This window comes from Ahaetulla prasina, chromosome 3, assembly GCF_028640845.1.
Source record: "Ahaetulla prasina isolate Xishuangbanna chromosome 3, ASM2864084v1, whole genome shotgun sequence".
NCBI lineage: Eukaryota > Metazoa > Chordata > Lepidosauria > Squamata > Colubridae > Ahaetulla > Ahaetulla prasina.
This window is the reverse complement of record NC_080541.1, coordinates 145188307-145210401: the sequence shown is the minus strand read 5'-3', so window position 1 is coordinate 145210401 and position 22095 is coordinate 145188307. Positions and strand designations below refer to the sequence as shown.

The following is a 22095-nucleotide window of genomic DNA, read 5'->3' as shown; positions in this document are numbered from 1 at the left end:
TGACTGCTGCTGGAATGTAATTTGTTCTGTTACCTATAAAAAATAGTTGTTGCTTCTGTGTTCTTTTGGGCAGTAGAAATAACATAATTTACCTGGGTTGTTAATTTCTTAGAAGCCTGCAATACTATGCCCAAGTACTTAAAATGTTTGACTTGGAATCAATTGTCCACTTGTGCTTTTGTCTTTTGTTGGAAAAAAATAAAACATTAGATTTATCATAGTTGATTCCTAATTGTTCCTCATTACAGTAGAATGCCAGTTTCTTAGCACCCGCAGCATGCCTACAGAAGATAAGGAGGGAAGAACTACATCATCAGCATAGAGTAGAATAGGGAGATGTCGATCAGCTAATTTAGGCCCATGGAAATCAACTCTCTGATGGATTTTAATGAGAGGGTTAATATACATGTTGCAAAGCAATGGTGCTAAAATGCATCCTTGTTTCATCCTCTTGACAGTCTGGATAAATTCAGAAAGGTCCTTTGGTGGTTACATCTAAGGCCAGTTTTCTCATACAGCTTTTGAATTAGGAGCAAGCATACTTTTATCTATAGAGGGTCTAATCGGAATGTCCTAGAGTCTAACTCTCAAGATATTATTAAAACTTCCTTGAAATCAATGAAAGGTCCATACAGATCCAAATCAGAGAGGTTTGTGTATTTGTCTGTCAGATGTTAAAGCACTAGGCCAGTGATGGCTTACTTTTTTGACACTGAGTGCCGAAAGCGCATGCATATGCGGGCGAAAGCACACATGCATGTGCGCAAAAGCACACATGCATGTGCACACACCCATAATGCAGTGTGTGTGTGACACCCCCCATGCATGACCCCAAATGCACACGACCCCCCCATATGCACTCTGCGGATCTCCCACACCCTCGTGCATTCATGCATGACCCCCCTGTGTGTGCTCCACCACCATGCATACATGTGTACCCCCACATAGGCACCCTGCCCCCACATGCCTGTGTGTGCATTTCCTGCATGTGTCTCCTCCCCCCGTGCATGCGTGGCAGAGACCTGAAAACGAGCTGGCTGGCGGGAGATGCGTGCGCATGAGCTGCAGAGCGGAGCTAGGGTGATAGCTCGTGTGCCCACAGAGAGGGCTCTGCGTGCCACCTGTGGTACGTGTGTTATAGGATTGCCATCACCAGCACTAGGCAATTGCCTATAGTGCTTCATCCCAGTTGAAAACCTGGCTGCTCGGGGTCAATTATTCCTTCATCTATTACCCAGGTTTGGAGTTTGGTGAACAGAATTGCTGGCATAGAGTTTGTTAATGATGTTCAATAGACTAATTGGCCTATAATTAGCTACATCATTCCTATCACCCTTTTTATATAAAGGAACAATTATAGCTTTTCCCTAGTCCTCTGGAATCTTACTGTGTGGTTAATGTATGAAAAAGAGACCAAAGCAATGGCCCACCAATTTGAATTGGATTTAATTAGCTCAGGGGGGGATATGGTCACTCCTGGGGACTTTACCACAGTTAAGCTGATTAATGAGATTTTTAATTTCCTTGCACATAACTGGGGACCACTATGGTAGTATAAATAAAGGTACATCCATCACATAGGTGTTAGCATATAGCTTGTAATAAAAGGTTTGGAAATGACATACTCAGGTACTTGAGGGGATGCTACAGTGTGATTGTGTAATGCTGGGAACAAATGGGAACAATTCATTATAGTATGTAAGGAAGAATTTATGGACTTTGTAGCTTTGATTAGCTGTGACCCTATTTTCTTCTGATCCTGTGTTTGTTTGTTTTTCCTGAGCAGAGCCTTATTTTTCCCCCCTGATCCTATAAAATTTGGATGTATTCAGTGAGGCAGCATAGCATTCTAATAATGCAGTTTTGGAAGCTACACAAGATTTGTTAAAAGTAGAATGCCTTTTTCTCCTGATCAGATTATTATTGCCTTTGTTACAAAAGTTTGGAGCTTAGCTGGGAAACCATGGCGTAAAGTAGTATTCTGCTACTTTATGGGATAGTTAGGTCTGAGCATGCCCTGAAATCATGGAGATTGAAAAATATGCACTGAGTGAAACATTGGGTATCCTACTTTCCAGGAGGCCATTCCATCTAACCCCTGTAAGAGTTGCCTCCCGTTTAGCATTTTAAATGTGTCTTAACTAGGTTCCTCATTACGCCTTGTCTAAATTTGCAAAGTGAACATTAGGAATTATGCCAAAGTACTTAAGGCAAGGGGGTGGGTGGGCAGGTCTCTAGAAATTATTGCATAACCTATAAAGGATAACTAAATGTCTATGGAGATTCTCAGGCATCCAGGTCATTGTTGTCCCAATAGTGCTTTTTCAAGAAACAACTAGACTTTTTGACTTTTCCTTGAAGATGTTTCGTTTCTCATCCAAGAAGCTTCCAGAGTTGAAGAAGCTTCTTGGATAAGAAACAAAATGTCTTCAAAGAAAAACATGGAAGTCTAGTTGCCTCTTGAAAAAGTGCCTTGGGACAATAGAAGATAACTTGTGAGGTGACCAAAAAGTATATTGCCCAGGAAAATTACTTTGGAGAAAGCCATTTAACATTTGCATCTTAAACCTATTTATAAGAGATAGAAAACTAAAGCTAGCTAGATTATAATTTGTATCTTTGAAGGATCTGGGGACAAACAGTGGCCCAGTTACTTATTCAGAGAAACAGGCATTGAAATGTTCACAGAGAGCTTCATTATTACAACCAACTCGTCTCTTGAAAATCTCCACTTATTAGTATATTTGTACCAGGGATCTTTCTCAGGCAAAGAATGAGGAAAGAATCAACATGGTTACAGATTTGGGTGACCTAGAAATGGAGCTGTTGAGGAGGAAGATGGAAATTAATACACATTCTCAAACTAAAGTAGTGGTATAACAGACAAGCTGTACTATACTCCCTTTCAAAACTTCTTCAGTGTAGAATATATTCCAGTGAATTTACAGAAATCTCATGTCCTCCCAGATGGTATGGCCTTGAAAGGATAATATTTGTTTTTAGGCATTTCACATTTCCTTTAAAATTATGCCTATCCGTGTCTTTCACAATAGGAGTTTACGGGCCCTGCAAAATTCTGGGAGGAGAGCCAAACCTGAGAGAGAGGATTTTATTAGCCCCAGAGTTCATAATCTCATCCAGCAACCCACCTACATAGTAGAATGCTCCACCAACTCCAAGGTCAGGACCAGATAAACACAGGAGGCAGAACACCCTTGATTTAATTAAAGAGAAGATACAGACATCAGTCGACCCTACGGCAGATGAGGAAGAACTACTGGCTCAGTTGTTTGTTTGGTCCTCTTTCTACAGAAGAACAAACAATTATAATCTATGCAAACTTGGAGCATTTGAATCAACTGCTGCAACTGAGTCCGTCAGCAATTTATTGTCCTCTAGCTGTCCTTCTATTGAAATGTTGAGAATGTCAGCGTTCCAGGAAAAAAAAAAACCCACCCTCAAAAAAAGAAGTTCATTTTCTGGATGTTTAATACCCCCCACCCTCAAAAGAAATAATGTAACGAAGGTCTTCCAACCCCAAATCATTCAGATAAATGAAAGGAACACTTGAGTGTTCAATGTACACAATCCTTCTATAACCCCCCCAGATGATCACCCCACAAGGAACAATCTACAAAGAACAAGACTAGACTACATCCCCATCCCCACTGGTTTCTCTTGTATGGATCCTGGTTGTATCCATCCAATGGCTACTCCATTTAGCAGTAACATTACTTGCTGTCCTCTTTGAAAGTGGATTCTCTTCGCAGAAGCCCTGAATATGCTCAGCCCATGATACTTTTCCTATGGAACTCTCCAGACACCATCCACCCTAAACCGAAGTTCTATCTATTCTCCCATCACTAATTTGTTCAACCCAAGTGTTGCTCCTTGTGAACAATTATCCAGAGACAGCACCCCGAGCAAACCAGCAAATTAACAACTACATCCTGCTACTCTTTTCTTAGAACATAGATAGATGAGTCCTAAAGCAATCATACCCCAATTTTCTTGTGTTTCTCTCCCAATTCGCTATGCTGTATGTTTGGGTTAGGAGAAATCAATGTGAAGGGCATTTGCAAATCATCCTCCAACTACTTCTCTCCTCTAGCCCCTGCACAACTTAGCTTCACAGGAGACAGACCTAATGCTGGAAGTGAGTGGTGGTGGTGGTCTATGTTCTGTCTTTTAAATCTCTTAGGCCCCAAACGCCTCAGCTGCTGTATTTCTTTATATTCTCTCCTCTCTCCTCATCAGCTTTCAGCAGGTTGGAGGGACAACGTTGGTTTCACCAGGACCATTTCAAGGGTCAAGTGCCCTTTCAGACTTTGTTTTCTTGGACATCTTCGTGTGGGATGAAATATACTCAGGATTTCATTCCTTCTGAATTTATACTTAGAGCTTTGTACAAAACAGCTCAGCTAGCACATTCTGCCCATAGCATCATTTCTCCCTTTTGATTGACGCTTGAATTACACTCTTGTCAATTGCCTCACAAAGAATTCAGAGAAAATGTCCTTACAGTCATTAACCATATAAATGCCACTGAGGCTGAAATCTTTATATAGTCATCCCAACTTGTTTATCCCAATTGTTTGAGATGCCATGTGTCTTCCACCAGAAACAATCTTTTTTTTTTTAAATAAAGAAAAGTTACTTGTCTTGACTGCTGATTGAGACTTCTAGCTAAAATAAAATGGCATCTGACACTGTCCTGAATGTTGTATAAGAGACTTTGAGAGACCACAAAGACATTGTTTTGACACTATTGGGATTAATGTGTCATTTTTTCTGAGTTCCGTTCAAATGGGTTATATAAATCGTTCTCAAGTATCATTTATTACATTAAACGAGAAAACCAACCAGAAGATTCAACACATTTCATGATGTGTATGTACAGAATAATTTTTTTAAGAAATGTGATATTTTTGTGTGCAACATTTTGTAGCGGAAAGAAACTTTTAAAAATGAAAATCATTCCAATATGTACAAAGGTGCTTATGTAGAAAAATGTGTCAATGGTTTCCCTTTTTGTCATACATTTAAACAAAACAGTTAAGCAGCAAACTTGTTTATCCAGATTTCACTGGGCTATACATTGAAAAGTTTAAGGTTTAAATCCTGCCTCTGCTATAAAATCACTAAAAATTACCAGAGAGAACGAAAGTGGTTGCCAAAACATAAATCTTTTGAGAATTTGTGTGCATTGTCAGAAGAAAACATTTATTCTTTTCTTTCTTTTTTTTTTCATTTCATTATTGAATGTTTATTGTCTTAGGTCTACCTGAACCAAAGAAAGAATCTGTATTTCAGGGATTGGGAATGGAAGAAGGATTTTATACATCAAAAGAATTCCTACCACTGGTGTCTATGGCAAGTAAACCAGGTATATATATATATATGCTATGTAATTTTGTTTGTTTTGTTATGTATATGCAATATTTATGTGTCATCTTTTATATGATTGATGTAATACATTGGTAATGCATTAAAATACATTCTAATTCCAAAACTGTTAAAAGAATGAGTATTAGAAAGGAATATAAAATAACCAAGGCAAAGCATCAGATTTCATTGCAGTTCAATGGCACATAGTTCAATTTTTCTCCATCGTTGCCAAATGTATTGGGTTTTTAACTAACCCCATCCCCAATTAATGCATGTGCAGGAAAACAGAACCATATCTTTTTTACTAGTTTCAATTCAATTTGATGAAAATGAATTTGTTATTAAAATTTATTTCAAAGGACAAAATAAGTTTGATGAACTTTTCATCATACCATTTAATAAAGCCTTGGTAAGACCTTTCTTGGAATACTGCATCCAGTTTTTATCACCACAATATTAAAAAAAATGAGACTATAGAAAGAGTATAGAGAAGAGCAGTGAAGATGATTAGGGAACTAGAAGTTAAAACATGTGAAGAAGAGTTGCAAGAATTGGGTATGTCTAGTTTAATGAAAAGAAGGACCAGGGATGACATGATAGCAATCGTCCAATATTTAAGGGGCTGCCACAAAGAAGACGAGTCAACCTGTTCTCCAAAGTACCTGAAGACAGGACAAGATGTAATGGAAGGAAACTAATCAAGGAGAGAACCAATCTAGAAACAAGGAGAAATTTCCTGACAGAACAATTAATCAGTGGACTGGCTTGACTTCAGAAGTTGTGGGTGCTCGATAACTGGATATTTTTAAGAAGAGATTGGATAGTCATTTGTCTGAAATGGTGTAAGGTTTCCTACTTGAGCAGGGGGTTGGATTAGAAGACCTCTAAGGTCCCTTCCAACTCTGTTATCTTGTTATTTCATAGACACAATGTGGATTCTTTCACTTACTCAGTTAAGTGGTGAGGCGGAATGACTTGCCTTTCATTCTGTAGTTCTTTTTCCAACAGGCTGCAGCAATCTCTGGTTGTTTATGTAAGAATAACAGTATGCAGAGTTGAAAGGGAATACTTCTCTGCCAGAAGTATTGAAAGTCACCATTTTTGTTCCTTCTTTTTCTTCTTCCTTCCTCGGAACCTCATATTAGTCAAATACTTAAGCTGTGATATATATTATATTTAGGGACTCTCTTTAAAATTCCTATTTTCTTTCTGTATTTATTCACTCAGTGAGCTTGTTGCCCGAGACTAGTCTACCTTACATTCTTCTTACAATCTCTGTTTACTCAGCAAGAAGAAATCATCCCATCATCCACAATGGGCAATCAGCTCTCAACACATCTCTTGCAATCAGTATCTATTCAGGAGATAGCCTTTCACTATTCATAACTCAATAGAGCTTCCTTGTGATCATATAGGAACTCACTATTAAAAGACTCCAGTACATATGAGCAAGGACGATCACAGGAAAGATAGATTAGTTATACACTTTTCCCATAGGTTAGTAGCTATCACATAGAACCAGTAGATCACCAATAAAGGCCATTCAATATTTTGCGAGATTTCTTTGTAACCATTATAGATTTGTTATGGTTCTGGTCTTAATATAGATGTACAAGGACAGATTTTTGCCTGATTATCAGACTAATCTTTTAATATAGTTATTTAAAATACTTCTCTGGTCATCTATTTTATACCTGTTAATTCAGGCAGATTAAACCTGATTTAAATATTATATTTGTCCTTTTGGATGCTGGCCAAATCCTCTTCCATTTAGTAAGTGATCTTACATAGTAATATCTGTAAATTATTCACCTTATGGATAGACTACATGAAAAATCTCTACCATAGTTGTTGCAGTGAGGAGCTAAAGCATATACTAGCATATACTGCACCAATCCAATAATGCTGAGTGATTTGCATGTATAGTATATAATTTTTTTAATTGACTGTAGATATCATAGCACAAAAAGGTCTAGAAATATTTTACCTTTAAAAAAAAATTATACGCCTCCCAGATAAAATTAGGAAATATTTGGCATATAGAAATCTAATGTTCATATAGATAAATATGGCTGTAAAATAAGGTGATCCAATGCAGGGATCCCTAACCCTCAGATCCTGTTAGGAACTGGACTGTGCAAGCGGCAGACAAGTGAGAAACTTTCATCTGCATATTCACAGGATTTAGGTTGTGTGCAACAGGCCCCCCCCCCCCAACAGTCTGTGGAAGAATTGTCTCCCATGACATCAGACCCTGGTGCTTGAAAGGTTGGGGGGCAATGATCTAGAGATGATTTTGGAGTAAATTTTACTTTGTTTTTACTTTATATAGCGTCAGCTTAATGTTTTTTTGTTCTTAAAACTCTTGCTGTTGAAAATTCATGACTGAACAAAGCACAGATCATCAGATGAGGGGGAACGCCCTCTCAGGCCTGGAAGCCATCTTTTGCTTTGGCCCTTCAGGCCTGCCACATTTAGTGCTGTGGGAAACTGGGAGGGGGAATTGTATGGAGCTGGAGAGATATAGAGCCATAATAACATTCCTTTTCCTGGGAGTCAAGGACACCTTGCCTTGCACCTGGAGGGGTGTGACTGGGAGGCCTCTCCAGTTGCTTTGATTGGGCCATGTGATAGACTTGTGGGCGCTGGGCAGGGACTTGGGTTTTCATTTGGGTGGGGAAAACCTGGAAGCTTTTAGATTCGGGTTTTCCCAGATGTGCCAATGTGACATCTCTAATAAAATGGAACTTTTGAGGAACTTTGAGCTTCTGAGTCTTCTTTTGTTGGGGATGTTACTTGGAACCCAGACATAAGAATTATAGACCATTACATAATTATATGTAAAAACATATTCTTATGAAGAAAAATATCAGCGGTGCCTTCAGGTTATACGTTTATGTTAATTTATTATTATTTCAAAAATTAAAGTAATTTATTTAATTGTTTAAAAAGTAAAACATTAGAATGATTTTAAGGTCCCCCCTCCCCAGTTTTTCTTAATTTTCCAGTACAGTAGTAAACATAAGCTTATGTGTAAGTTTTATTTTTTTTCTACATAATGCTTTTTTAAAATAAAAGAATTGAGAAATTAATCTGGAACAGTTGAAATTATATCAAAAATCATAATAACCTTACAATTCTATGGAGTTGGAAACATTGCTGAACAACATTGTTCACATTCAGGCTGTGACCTTGCATGTTTGTACTAAGGTTTATCTCCATTCTGTCTTTCTTAAAAAAAATAATTTTTATTCATAAGCATTTTTGAAAAACAGTGCCTTGTCAGGATAACATTTACAAGTAGGACAAAACCAAAGAAAAATTGATAGTAACTCTTAGCTTAAACTGCCAACTTTCTGGTTGCACCAGCTCTTGCCAACCTTGCAATTTGAAAGCATGCAAATGTAAGTAGATAAAGAGGTACCACTTAAAGTGGGAAGATAACAGCATTTCCTGTGCCTTCAGTGTATAAATCATCCTGGCCACATGACCACAGAAACGTCTTCAGACAGAACTGGCTCCCTTGGCTAGAAAAGAGAGATGAGTACCACTCCCTAGAGTCATATATGACTGGACAAGGCAAATCTTTATCTTTTTCTTTTAGTATGCATTGCACATGGAATCATACTTTTAAGGATTTATATCCCATTGGTTTTCTGTTCAGAACACTTTATCAACGTAATAAAGTGGTTTAGGGAAATGTTTCATAAGAAAGAACCATATGGTAAGTGCCCCAGATGTATGTTAAAAGTATCCACTGATTAGAAGGGGGAAGAAAATCTGTGTTAACCAGTTTTCTGTTTCCACAGTGACCAACCAGGTGTCTTTTAGAAGCCCACAGATAGAATAACTTTGCATGCGCTCAACAATTGCTATTAGTGATTTCATCCTGTTTGTATAACAATGTGATATTTCTCTTAAACTGACTAGTCTGAACATTCTGGGGTGATTCATGAGTCTTTAGAAGTTCCAGAACAGGAAGTGATACATGTTCCAGGACAATCTGACCCTAAAATGGAGAAGAGATGTGCAGTTTTCCTTAGGCCTGCAAAATGATTTTTAGACTAAGGTGATGTTATAAATAGTGGACACTAATAAGCTTTTCTACCTTGAATTTCTCTAATTCCCTTTAAATGTGGTCTAAATTGGTGCTGAAACAATGTGACTTATGAGACTATTGAAGATAAAATCTGAAAGAGAAACCTGTGTTGTCAAAGATAGACTCCACTGATGGACAGAACCTTTTGTAACATGGATTTTTCCCCCTCTTTTTCATTTCTCAAATAATGTTGACACTGACAAGAGGGGAGTCAGAGGCTTAATTTTTTGAACATAAGAATCTTGAGTCAGTTGCATTCAATCTGACAAGGCTGTACAATTTCTTCTTCTTTTTTCCAAGTGCATTATACTTTATTTCCTGCCAAGACAGGAAGGCAATGCTACTAAAGGTACTGACTATGAAATTACATGTATGGGCATATCTTAAAAGAGGGAATAAAACTCTCAATGAAGCAGAATAATTTGATAGTGACTCTCCATGCTTGGAAATGGCAAGATGCAATTTTACACTGCTTCGAGTACAAGTGTCGTTTGAGCTGTCATGCAGAAATAGTTTTTTTTTTCCGCCTTGAAAATGGGGTTTTCCTTTCATCATTCAGGAATATGCGGCTGTCGCTCTTCATTGCTATCAATACAGGGAACCGTGATTGTTCTTGGAGCAGGCGATACTGCCTTTGATTGTGCAACATCAGCTTTGCGCTGCGGAGCTCAACGTGTTTTTGTGGTCTTCAGGAAAGGATTTACTAATATACGGGCTGTCCCAGAAGAGGTAAATTTCACAACATTGCAATGAGGGACATATTAATAAAAATATTTAATAAAGTACAACATGCTGATGATATTATTATTATTATTATTATTATTATTATTATTATTATTATTATTATTATTATTATTATTATTATTATTTACTTTATTCATGAAACTCAGTCAACTGAACATTCAAAAAGGCATCACAAATACCATTGACTGGTGCTAATGGTTGATACTGGTTGCTGCTACCGTCCTAGGTATCAACCAAGTACCTTCTTAAGACATACAATGTTCCAAGTAGTGCAGTGTTTTTGCATTTCTGCTGGTGTTATTGCAGGAAGCTGCAATTTGTTGATGTTGATGTAAAATTCTTGGACATGGTACCAAGTGCCCCGATGACAATGGATATCACTGTTACATGTTTCATCCATAGCCATGTAGCTTCAATGGGCAGGTCACAATATTTCATGATTTTTTTCAGTTCTTTGACTCTGGTATCTCCTACCTGTAGCCCTTAGAAAACCAAATTCAGAAAGTGTTGGTCCTGTTGATTCTTTTACAGGCATTTACAGGCATTACACAGTAAATTACACCATTTGTCATCACATACAAGAACTTCATATTATACATCAAATCAAATTATATCTTGATGGATACACAGAATAAACTACCCATTTGACATCTGTGGATAGGTAGGTGATTGCACACATAAACACAGAGCTTAATATTGAAATTGACCAGAGCTGGATATTCAAGTCCTTCACCATACTTTTCTTATTTTGTATTGATGGACTATCCTGGTAAGGTTGTTCAGACTGTTTGATCAGTGTGAATTTTCACAGATTTTAATCCGATCAGTACTACAATAATTTAATGTATAGACTGAAGCATATCTGTAATTCAGCTTCCTTGCTTTTTTCTTTCCAAAATTTCTTAGCTTCAGAAGCTTACTAAAGTGCAAAGGAATGTACTTTAGGGGAAAAAATATGAATAAAGAAGGTGATACTGATCAAACCTGAATCATCCATCATGATAATGACAGTCCATTCCATTGTTAATTCATGTTGCTACCTATCAGAATAGAAGCACTATTTAAATATAGAGCAACTACATAACTGATATGAAAGTGCCCAGTTTCGTGAATACATCCAAGTTTAGCTAACCCTGTAAGTCAAGGCTCATGAAGCATATAAATCTGTGGTTTTAGACAATCCAGGTAGTCCTCAACATATGACCACAATTGAGCCCAAAATTTCTGTTGCTAAGTCAGACAATTATTAAGTGAATTTTGCCCAATTTTAGGACCTTTTTAGCCACAGTTGTTAAGTGAATCACTAAAGTTAAGTTAGTAACAGGGTTGTTAAGTAAATCTGGCTTCCCCATTGTTTTTGTCAAAGGTCACAAAAGGTTATCACATGATCCCGAGACACTACAACCATCATAAATATATGCTATTTGCCAAGCATTCAAATTTTGATCACGTGATCATGGGAACATTGCCATGGTCATAAGTGTGAAAAATGGTCATAAGTCACTTTTTTCAGTCAGTAAATGAACTTTTATAATTTGAGGACCACCTGTAAATATAGTATTTATTTTTATTTCTTAATTATAACCTACCTTCCTCCAGGAGTTCAAGGTAGTATATATCATATTCTCTTCTCTGATTTCACCTGAATTTGGGGAGATAGATAGGACTGAAGAATAATTCAAAGTCACTGACACATTACACAATAATATGCATTGAAGATCAATCAGAAATTGTAGATCTTTATCTGAGATAACAGATATCTTTAGAGATTAAATATTGAATTTAGGAGTAAAATGCAAGTATTTCAAACTATAACTTAATTTGGAATTAAATATGCAGTTCCTGTAAACATCTATATATACCGAGCTGCTGATTGGCAGTTTATAATCATTTGTCTTATCATGAAAGCTTTTTAGTTTCAGTTTTAATTATTGCAATGTGATTGAGTGTCTTTGCTGTAATTTATATGCTACATACCATGAAGTACTGCATAATTTACATTAATGAGACACTGAATATGCCCCAGCTAGAAAATATATGGGGAAATAGCCCACTCCCTTCAGTAATAGATACACAAGGGAGAGAGAGGTAACTTAAAGAAAGAAATAAGATTTCAAGATACACAGTTCATATTTTGAAGTGTTTGTCATAGTATTAAAATTTAGGGAAAGATTATTTGGAGCAAGTATAATAAATACATTAATTAATTCAGTACCACTCTAATTATATCCCACTGGTCTTCAGCTGTATAACTTTCCTATCACAGGAGAATAAATATTTTTTGGAAATGACAAACTTTTCCCCTAAAATATTAACTAACTTTAGCGCTCTCTCTCCCTCGCTCTCTCCCTCTCCCTCTCCCTCCCTCCCTCCCTCCCTCCCTCTCTGTATACATACATATTATAACAAATACCAGTCAGTTCAGTCAACAAAATCAAATAATTCCGAATATGGAATATGACTGAACACAACTTTTGTGCATGTCATGGACAAAACCATTAGAGCATGACACCTTTAACTATGAGCCTTTAACCTAATTGCTATTGTGATTATATATCTCCCTTTCTATTAGCACAGTTATAATTTCCACATCATAACTGAAAAGATACAATATTGAGCCACAATATTTTTTTTCTATGAATAGATTTTAAGTTTCATACCCAATTTGTCATCATCATCTCTTTTTGTTACGTGCCCATTTTTTTTCCCCCTGAAAACTTTTCTATGCTGTGTTAACACTGAAATAATTAGCAACTTGTATGTTTGCAACAAAATGCTTTCCCGGTTGCCAGGCCTTTCACAGCACGCCAGATGAGAAAACATTATGGAAGAAAAATAATTGGTTGCTTAGAGAGATGGAGGAAAGGGGGGGAATGACTTTGTTTCTTTATCTTATCTGTGTTGCTTGGCAGAGATCACCATCCTTCCTATTCCCTTTTCTTCTTCATTAATATGGAGAGTGGAGAGCTGGCCAGGCAGTTGCTGGAAGTAACTAGTAGGAAAATGCTAACAGCCTTTAGTTCGTCCCTATTCAATGTTTATAATCCCAGCTGGCCAAAATAACATTACTGCCTTAAGCAGAGATGAAGATTGTCTTCCCTCCATATATCACATGATGAAACCAAGTCTGAACCCCTGTGTACCCAGAATTGGGTAAAAGTGATTTTTCTTTGGATAATGATATATAAACCCCATTACCCAATCACAACAGGGACATTTAAATTGACTCCAAGTGTTTTACCTATGTTAGGTAAAAAGGACTTCCTGATATGCGGTTTTGGGTAAGGAAGGAAAAAGTACTGGTTTGATCTATCTTGTTTATTTATTAGTTAAATTTATATTGCCCACCCATCCCATTACCATGACTTTGGGTAACTTACAAATACAAAAATAGAAAAATAGAATCACAAAAATCATTCAAAACAATACAATTATTAAAAAGCATAAACCCATAATCTGCGGGACCGCACCATTTCCTTTTTACCACCCTGTAATCCCTTAATTTGGGGTAGCATCAGAGCAACTGGATGTAGCTGAACGCTTACTGGTTGGATGCCCTTCCTGATGCCTACTTCATGGATGTCAAACTCGTGATGTAACATTGCCATTACGAGATGTATCACAATGTTTTTCCCCTTCACAGAGCTGGGGTGGGCATGGCCTGTGTCTGATGTGTCCAGCCCGTGGACCGCCAATTTGATACCCCTGGCCTACTTGGAGTTCGCAAAAGATAATTTTTCTTTGTCCCTCAAGAGAGAGAAATATGCTGCTACCTAGGATTGAACTCTCAACTTTTTTGAGTCTGAGGCAACTGTCTTTACCACTAGGCCAACATGCCACTCATTTGTCATAGAGCTGCAGCCTTATTCATTCAGAATATGAATATATTAATTCGAAATATTTTGAAAGAATAAAAATTAGCAAAAGTGGTTAGAAGTTATCTTTCAAATACAAAGAGAAATGAATTACCAAAATATTTCTGTCCATTTTTTTTTCATTAAAGGCCTTACTATTTTTCATTGAAGTCATTTGTAGATTTTGAGATTTGGGCACCTCAGCCAGTAGCTCATAATGAAATTTATCTAAGTATACTTGAATTTTCCAGCATTGGTTGGATAGTTTTCTTTTAATTAATTCTTTTTTAGTAATGAAGAATAACATAATCATTTTTCATAAAATTAAACTAATTTTTACTTTTGGTTTAAAACACAAAAGTCTTTTAACAGATGTTCATAACTAAAAAAAAACAAAAACCCACTCCTCCAGAGAACTGGTTGTCACATAATTTGAGCCAGTTTTCATTTAATCAAAATTTAACATTATTAATATAGTATCAGAATTTATAGAAAAAAACTGCTAGGAGAAATTATAAGATTTACAATTATATATGAAATACTTTTCTATAAATTATACATAATTTTATTTTTGTTTTACAGATGGAGCTTGCAAAGGAAGAAAAGTGCGAATTCCTACCTTTTCTTTCTCCTCAGAAGGTTGTCAAAAAAGGAGGAAAAATTGTTGCTATGGAATTTCTCCGGACTGAGCAAGATGAGGATGGAAATTGGAATGAAGACAAGGACCAAACTGTCCGTCTGAGAGCTGATATAGTGATTAGTGCCTTCGGTTCAACCTTAAATGATCCTAAAGGTATTTCTCAGTCACAAGGTTTATGAATCAGCCATTGTCAAGCACATAACATTCCAGACAAAAAGTTAAGCTTACAGTTAGTCCTCAACTTACAATGGGTAGCTTAGTGACCATTTGAATTTATGATAGATCTCCTTATGGAGCTGCTTATGAACCATTTTCAAAGTTACAACTGCTGCATCCTCCCATAGTCACCTGATTACATTTTGGGCACTTGGCAACCAGCTCACCTTTATGGCCGGTTATAGCATCCCACATGATCACAATTTGCTATGCGTTTTGCTGGTTTCCAGGTTTATTTCCATCCCCCCCCCCAAAAAAAAATCCCCATAAAAGAAAATTGATTCACTTAACAGCCGCGGTGTTTGCTTAATGACCATCCAAAAAATGTCAAAAATTTGGATTTGGTTCTGTGATGGCTCAGTTTACAACCGCAAGACTTACAGTATGTCACAGAAGTGAGTACGCTCACTTAGGGGTTTACTCACTTTTGTTACCAGCAGTTTATACATTAATGGCGGTGTGTGGCATTATTTTGAGGGGACAGCACATTTACACTATTATGCAAGCTATATACTCACTACTTTACATTGTAGCCAAGTGTCATTTCTTCAGTGTTGTCACATGAAAAGATATACTTAAATATTTATAAAATGTGAGGGGTTGTATTCACTTCTGTGATATACTGTATAATTGTAATTGTGGGCTCAATTATAGTCATGAATTGAGAATTACCAATGTACCTTCTTTTCCTCACTGCTTAAAAGACATTTAATTAGAGGGATTCTTCCATGATTTGTATTTCATTTATTAAAGCCAAAAGTTGGAACATCTGAAATGAACATATTTCAAATATATATGGAAAACCAAGAAAACCCACTTATCTTAACCAACTTTGCTTCAAACCGAGATGTAGATATCACCAGCTTTTTTATTCTTATTATTTTATTACATTTGAATCCTGTCTTTTCTTTGGGAACTTGAGGTAAAATAATTTATCCTTTAATTTTACCCTCACCACAAGATATAACAGTCTCAAAATTGTTCAGTGAGTTCCTTACTCAAAGAGTGTCTTGAACATAAATATTCTTAAATGAAAGCCAAGACCTCAGTTCTTACATTATACTATACTGTCTCTGGCTGGATCTACCTGATTTGTAGTGGATCAAAGCTGTGTACTGACATCACCGAAATAAGCTTCTTTTGTTAAAAAGGAGCAGGCAGCTCTTTTTTAAAAATTTTTTAACTTCTAATTCCCATCCGTCAGTTAATGATAAGAAATGATGGGAATTGCATTCCAAGCACATCTGGAGGCTCATATGTAAGTTGCCTGTATTTTTGAGTACCACAGTGGTATGGTATTTGTTCAGAAAAGCCCCTGCCAGAGAGGTTCTAGATCTGGAAGCTGAATCCAGAAAAGAACCCTTTGTAACCTGTGATTTTTACCTTATTAAGTGAAATATACAATGGCAACTGATTGGGATAATTAGAGACATGCTCTCTGTCAACAAAGAGGACAATAAACCTGAATCCCACATACAGGTGGAAATACTTTAAGAGACCTACATAGTATACTCATCTGTAATCATTTTTTCCTGTACTCTTTCAGAATAAATAAACATTAAATCAAATGGATTTTTCATTTGATTTATTTTTCTTTTATCAAGAAATGAATGCACAGTTCTAATGCTGAAAATGATGGATCTTTAGAGTGATGTAATATGGCTCTTTTCCCCTTTCCTTTCTTCCTTTTTTTACGTTTGGCTTCCAGATGCCCCAACATTTTTGTTTCAAGGAAGATTTATTTATTTGGGAGCTAATGCCTGAAAAGAAAAGATACAAGCATCTGACCCTTAATAGAAGTTTTGACCGCTGAAGTTTAATTAGGCCTTATAAAAGCATATTTGAAAAGCTTGACTACTCCTTAGAAAGTTCACCATATTACTTTGCTAGTATCAATGTTCTCCTCCAGCAGCAATTCAGTATCAATCAGTTTAGTAGTCTTCCTCTGTTTATTCTCTTTTATTGTAGCCTTGGGGTGAACACAGCAACTAATGCTGAATCCAGCAGCATGATTAAATCTCAGCTTTCATTAAAAAAAAAACAACTTTGTGAGATGTTGCAGGGGATCAAATTGATGTTGTGGCTTACCATAATCAATAGAATTTTTTTTTACTGGAACCTAGCAAGCACAAGCCATTTTAGGATGTTGGGGGGGGGGAGTGTAGGCATGTGGGTCTGAGATATATTATGACTCTACAGAGGGCCTCTATGCACAGCCCACCAGAAAATACTGTTCTCTGCCATATACCAGTTTTCTAGCATGTCATTTGGTACCATGTTATTTGATATTCTAATTCAGGGGTCTCCAACCTTGGTCCCATTAAGACTTGTGGACTTCAACTCCCAGAGTTCCTCAGCCAGCTTTGCTAAACATGATAAACTACTCCTCAAACTAAAATCCTACAGCATTTCGGGACTTCTTCACAATTGGATAAATGCCTTCCTGTCAAACAGACAACAAGTGGTCAAAATTGGCAACGCTATATCAAATCCTGTTCCTGTCAAAAGTGGTGTTCCCCAAGGTAGTGTTCTTGGACCAACGCTCTTCATACTATACATAAATGATCTCTGTGACCTCATCTCAAGTTATTGTGTTTTCTTTGCTGACGATGTCAAACTATTTAATACCACTAACAATACTTCTACCCTTCAAGAAGTCCTTGACTTAGTTTCCGATTGGTCTAAAACTTGGCAACTCCAAATCTCAACCAGCAAATGCTCAGTCTTACATATTGGAAAAAAGAATCCTATCAACAAGTACAAACTCGATGGTCATTACCTTACTGACGACTCCCACCCTGTCAAAGATCTTGGGAGTTCTCATATCAAATGACTTTAATGCCAAAGCCCACTGCAACTACATAGCAAAAAAGGCTCTAAAAGTTGTAAACCTAATTTTACGCAGCTTCTTTTCCAAAAACTCTACACTACTAACTAGAGCATACAAAACATTTGCCAGACCTATTCCTGAATACAGCTCATCCGCCTGGAACCCATACCACATCTCTGACATTAATACAATCGAACGCGTCCAGAAATATTTTACTAGAAGAGTTCTTCGCTCCTCCAAAAACAAAATACCTTATACCACCAGGCTTGAAATCATGGGATTAGAAAACTTACAACTCCGTCGATTTCGACATGACCTGTGTTTAACACACAAAATCATCTATTGCAATATCCTTCCTGTAAAAGACTACTTCAGCTTCAATCGCAATATTACAAGAGCAAAAAATAGATTCAAGCTTAATGTCAGCCGCTTCAAACTTGATTGCAGAAAATATGACTTCTGTAACAGAGTTGTTAATGCTTGGAACTCATTACCTGACTCCATAGTCTCTACTCAAAATCCCAAAATCTTCAACCAAAAACTGTCTACTATTGACCTCACCCCATTCCTAAGAGGACTATAAGGGGCGTGCATAAGAGCACAAAAGTGTCTACCGTTCCTCTCCTATTGTTCCCTTCATTATATCAAATTAATATAGCTGATGCATATATATATATATATATATATATATATATATTTGTTTTCTGATATATATATGTCTTTGGTTATATATATGATAGATATATATATGATAGATATATATATGTCTTTGGTTATTCGGGTTTTCTCCCGCGTAAAATTTGAAGTGTCTTGGTGACGTTTCAACGAAATCCCATTCTTCATCATCAGGCTAGGTGCTTACAGCTTCCTATTTGTAGGAGAAATGTATGATCGCTGCTGTTTCTTCTTTTTAACTGCTAGTGGGGGTTTGAACTGATTGGTTGGGAGCTTGGCTGTGTTCTGATTGGGTGGAGGTGTGTTCTGATTGGTTGGGAGTTTGGCTGTGCTCTAATTGGATGGTGGGTTTGGGTGTGCTCTGATTGGCTGGGGTGTGTTCTGTTGGGGGGGGGCTTAGTTGTGCTAGGTTGGTTTGAGATGCAGGGGGATTTGAATTGGTGAGTTGCATTGCTGTTGTTTGGCTTCGCGTTTGTGGTCGTGCTTCATCTTCATGGTGGGTGTCAGTCTGCTGCATATATGGATTGGAGGGGTTTGAAATGGCTAATGATGCAGCTGCGGTCTGGCTTCTGGTCCGTGGTCGTGCTTCATTATCGGTGTGGGTTTGAGTTTGCTTTCTGTATGGATGTGTGGTGGTGACATGCTGTGTGGTACTCACGAGTGTGGGTCTTGGGTCATTCTTCAGGTTAGGGACTCATTTGTCGATAAGGGCGGGTTTCCAAATGGCTGGTAGGCGGGAGGTATCATCTCGTTTATTCATGCTGTGTGGGCATTTTTCTATCTCGATGGCTTCTCTGATTATTCTGTTGTTAAAGTGTTCAGTTTTGGCGATAGTTCTGGTATTTTTAAAATCAATTTTATGTCCTGTGGCTTTAAGGTGTTGGACCAAGGAAGAAGTTGGTTCCTCTTTTTTGATTGAGTTCTTATGTTCTTCAATGCGTGCACTTATTCTTCTGTTGGTTTGTCTGATGTATGTGGTGCTGCAGGAGGTGCATGGGATTTCATATACTCCTTGATTTTCTAACTCAATTTTGTCTTTGGGGTTTCTTAGGATGGTGGATATTTTTCGGTTTGTGCAGAATGCTGTCTTGATGTTGTGTTTGTGGAGAATCTTGCTGATTCTGTCTGTGGTACCTTTTAAACGGCTTTGCCGTTTTCTTGTTCTCTGTCTTTGATTTTAGTGGGGGTTTCTTTATGGATTAGTTTGGTAATCTTATTTCTTATTTCTTTGGATGTTAGTACGTTAGTGAGAGTGTGCAGTTCGGTTTTAGGTGTTGTTCATCAGCTAAGCATTTTGTTCTGAAGATGAGTGTCTTGGCTACAGAGTTGATCTGTGCTGGGGGGGGGGGGTGAGAGTGCGTGCAGGTAGCGGTTTGTGTGTGTTTTCTTCTGGTAGATGGTGTGTCCTAGGGAGCCATTGGATTTCCTGTAGACTAAAACATCCAGGAAGGGAAGTTGGTTGTTAGCTTCTGTTTCCATGGTGAATTGTATTTTGGGGTGTAGGCTGTTGAGATGTATAAGGAAGTTGTTCAGTTTTTCTTTCCCGTGTGGCCAGATTATGAAGGTGTCGTCTACGTATCTGAGCCAGAGTTTGGGTTTGTGGTCAGATTTTTCTAGAGCTTGGGTTTCAAAGTGTTCACAATACCAATGAAGAAGAAAAATAATAGATCTCAAAAGAAACCAGCATGGATGCATAAAGAACTATCTGACAAATTGAATGACAAAAAGGACAAATATAAAAAGTGGAAAGAGGGGCAAATAACTAAGGCAGAATATCAGCAAATAGCCCGAGCCTGTAAAGATGAAGTGAGGAAAGCTAAGGCTCACAATGAACAAAGGCTAGCGACAAAAGTAAAAAATAACAAAAAAAGCTTCTTCCAACATGTTAAAAACAAGAAAAAAGTCAAGGAAACAATTGGCCCATTGCTGGGAGAAAGTGGCAAGAAGATGACAAGCAACAGGGAGAAAGCAGATCTACTTAACTCATATTTTGCATCTGTCTTTACACAAAAGGAAAAAAACAATCCAACCTATCAAAAACAGCACTACAAAAAACAGATTAGAAACACAAGTTAAAATAGGGAAGAAAATGGTAAGTGAACACCTGTCTACCCTAGACGAGTTCAAATCACCAGGACCGGATGGATTACACCCCAAGGTTCTGAAGGAACTGGCAGACGTGATCTCAGAACCACTGAACTATATCTTTCAAAGATCCTGGAGCACAGGGGAGCTGCCAGAGGACTGGAAAAGAGCTGATGCAGTTCCCATCTTCAAAAAAGGAAAAAAAAACAGATCCAGAAAACTACAGACCTATCAGTCTGACCTCAATACCGGGGAAGATTCTGGAAAAGATAATCAAGCAACGAATCACCAAACACCTAGAAGCAAACAAAGTAATAACCAAAAGCCAACATGGGTTTGTCAAAAACAGATCATGCCAGACTAATCTTATCGCATTCTTTGACAAAATGACAAAATTAGTAGACCAGAGGAATGCTGTCGATATAATTTACTTGGACTTCAGTAAAGCATTTGATAAAGTAGACCATAACCTACTACTAGATAAAGTAGAAAAATGTGGGTTAGACAGCACCACCACCAGATGGATTTGTAACTGGCTGACCAACCGCACTCAATGTGTAGTCCTCAACGGAACTACATCCACATGGAGGGAAGTATGCAGTGGAGTACCCCAAGGCTCTGTTTTAGGCCCAGTACTCTTCAACATCTTCATCAATGACTTGGAGGAGGGGATAGATGGGGAACTCATCAAATTTGCAGATGACACCAAGCTGGCAGGAATAGCCAACACTCCAGAAGATAGGCTCAAAATACAGAAGGATCTGGACAGACTTGAACATTGGGCACTATCTAACAAAATCAAATTCAATAGTGAAAAAAGTAAGGTTCTACATTTAGGCAAAAAAACAAAATGCACCAGTACCGTATATGTGGTACCTTGCTCAATAGTAGTACCTGTGAGAGGGATCTTGGAGTCCTAGTGGATAACCATTTAGATATGAGCCAGCAGTGGGCAGCAGCTGCTAAAAAAGCCAACACAGTTCTGGGCTGTATAAACAGAGGATAGAATCAAGATCACGTGAAGTGTTAGTGCCACTTTATAATGCCTTGGTAAGGCCACACTTGGAATATTGCATCCAGTTTTGGTCTCCACGATGTAAAAAAGATGTTGAGACTCTAGAAAGAGTGCAGAGAAGAGCAACAAAGATGATTAGAACATATGAAGAACGGTTGCAGGAACTGGGTATGTCTAGTTTAATAAAAAGAAAGACTAGGGGAGACATGATAGCTGTGTTCCAATATCTCAGGGGTTGCCACAAAGAAGAGGGAGTCGGGCTGTTCTCCAAAGCACCTGAGGGTAGAACAAGAAGCAATGGGTGGAAACTGATCAAAGAAAGAAGCAACTTAGAACTAAGGAGAAATTTCCTGACAGTTAGAACAATTAATAAGTGGAACGACTTGCCTGCAGAAGTTGTGAATGCTCCAACACTGGAAATTTTTAAGAAAATGTTGGATAACCATCTGACTGAGATGGTGTAGGGTTTCCTGCCTGGGCAGGGGGTTGGACTAGAAGGCCTCCAAGGTCCCTTCCAACTCTGTTGTTATGTTATGTTATGTTATGTTA

The 22095-nt window shown here is 37.6% G+C and overlaps 1 protein-coding gene across 2 annotated transcripts in view; it reads left to right on the top strand.

The window, feature by feature from the left end:
* DPYD (dihydropyrimidine dehydrogenase) overlaps positions 1-22095 on the top strand; it is a 684632-nt gene that overhangs the window by 316143 nt on the left and 346394 nt on the right. For both annotated transcript variants that reach the window (XM_058176033.1, XM_058176032.1), the window contains 3 exons: positions 5279-5386; positions 10047-10216; positions 14668-14878. In XM_058176033.1, coding sequence (XP_058032016.1) covers positions 5279-5386; positions 10047-10216; positions 14668-14878 — 489 coding nt within the window. The remainder of the gene's footprint in view (positions 1-5278; positions 5387-10046; positions 10217-14667; positions 14879-22095) is intronic.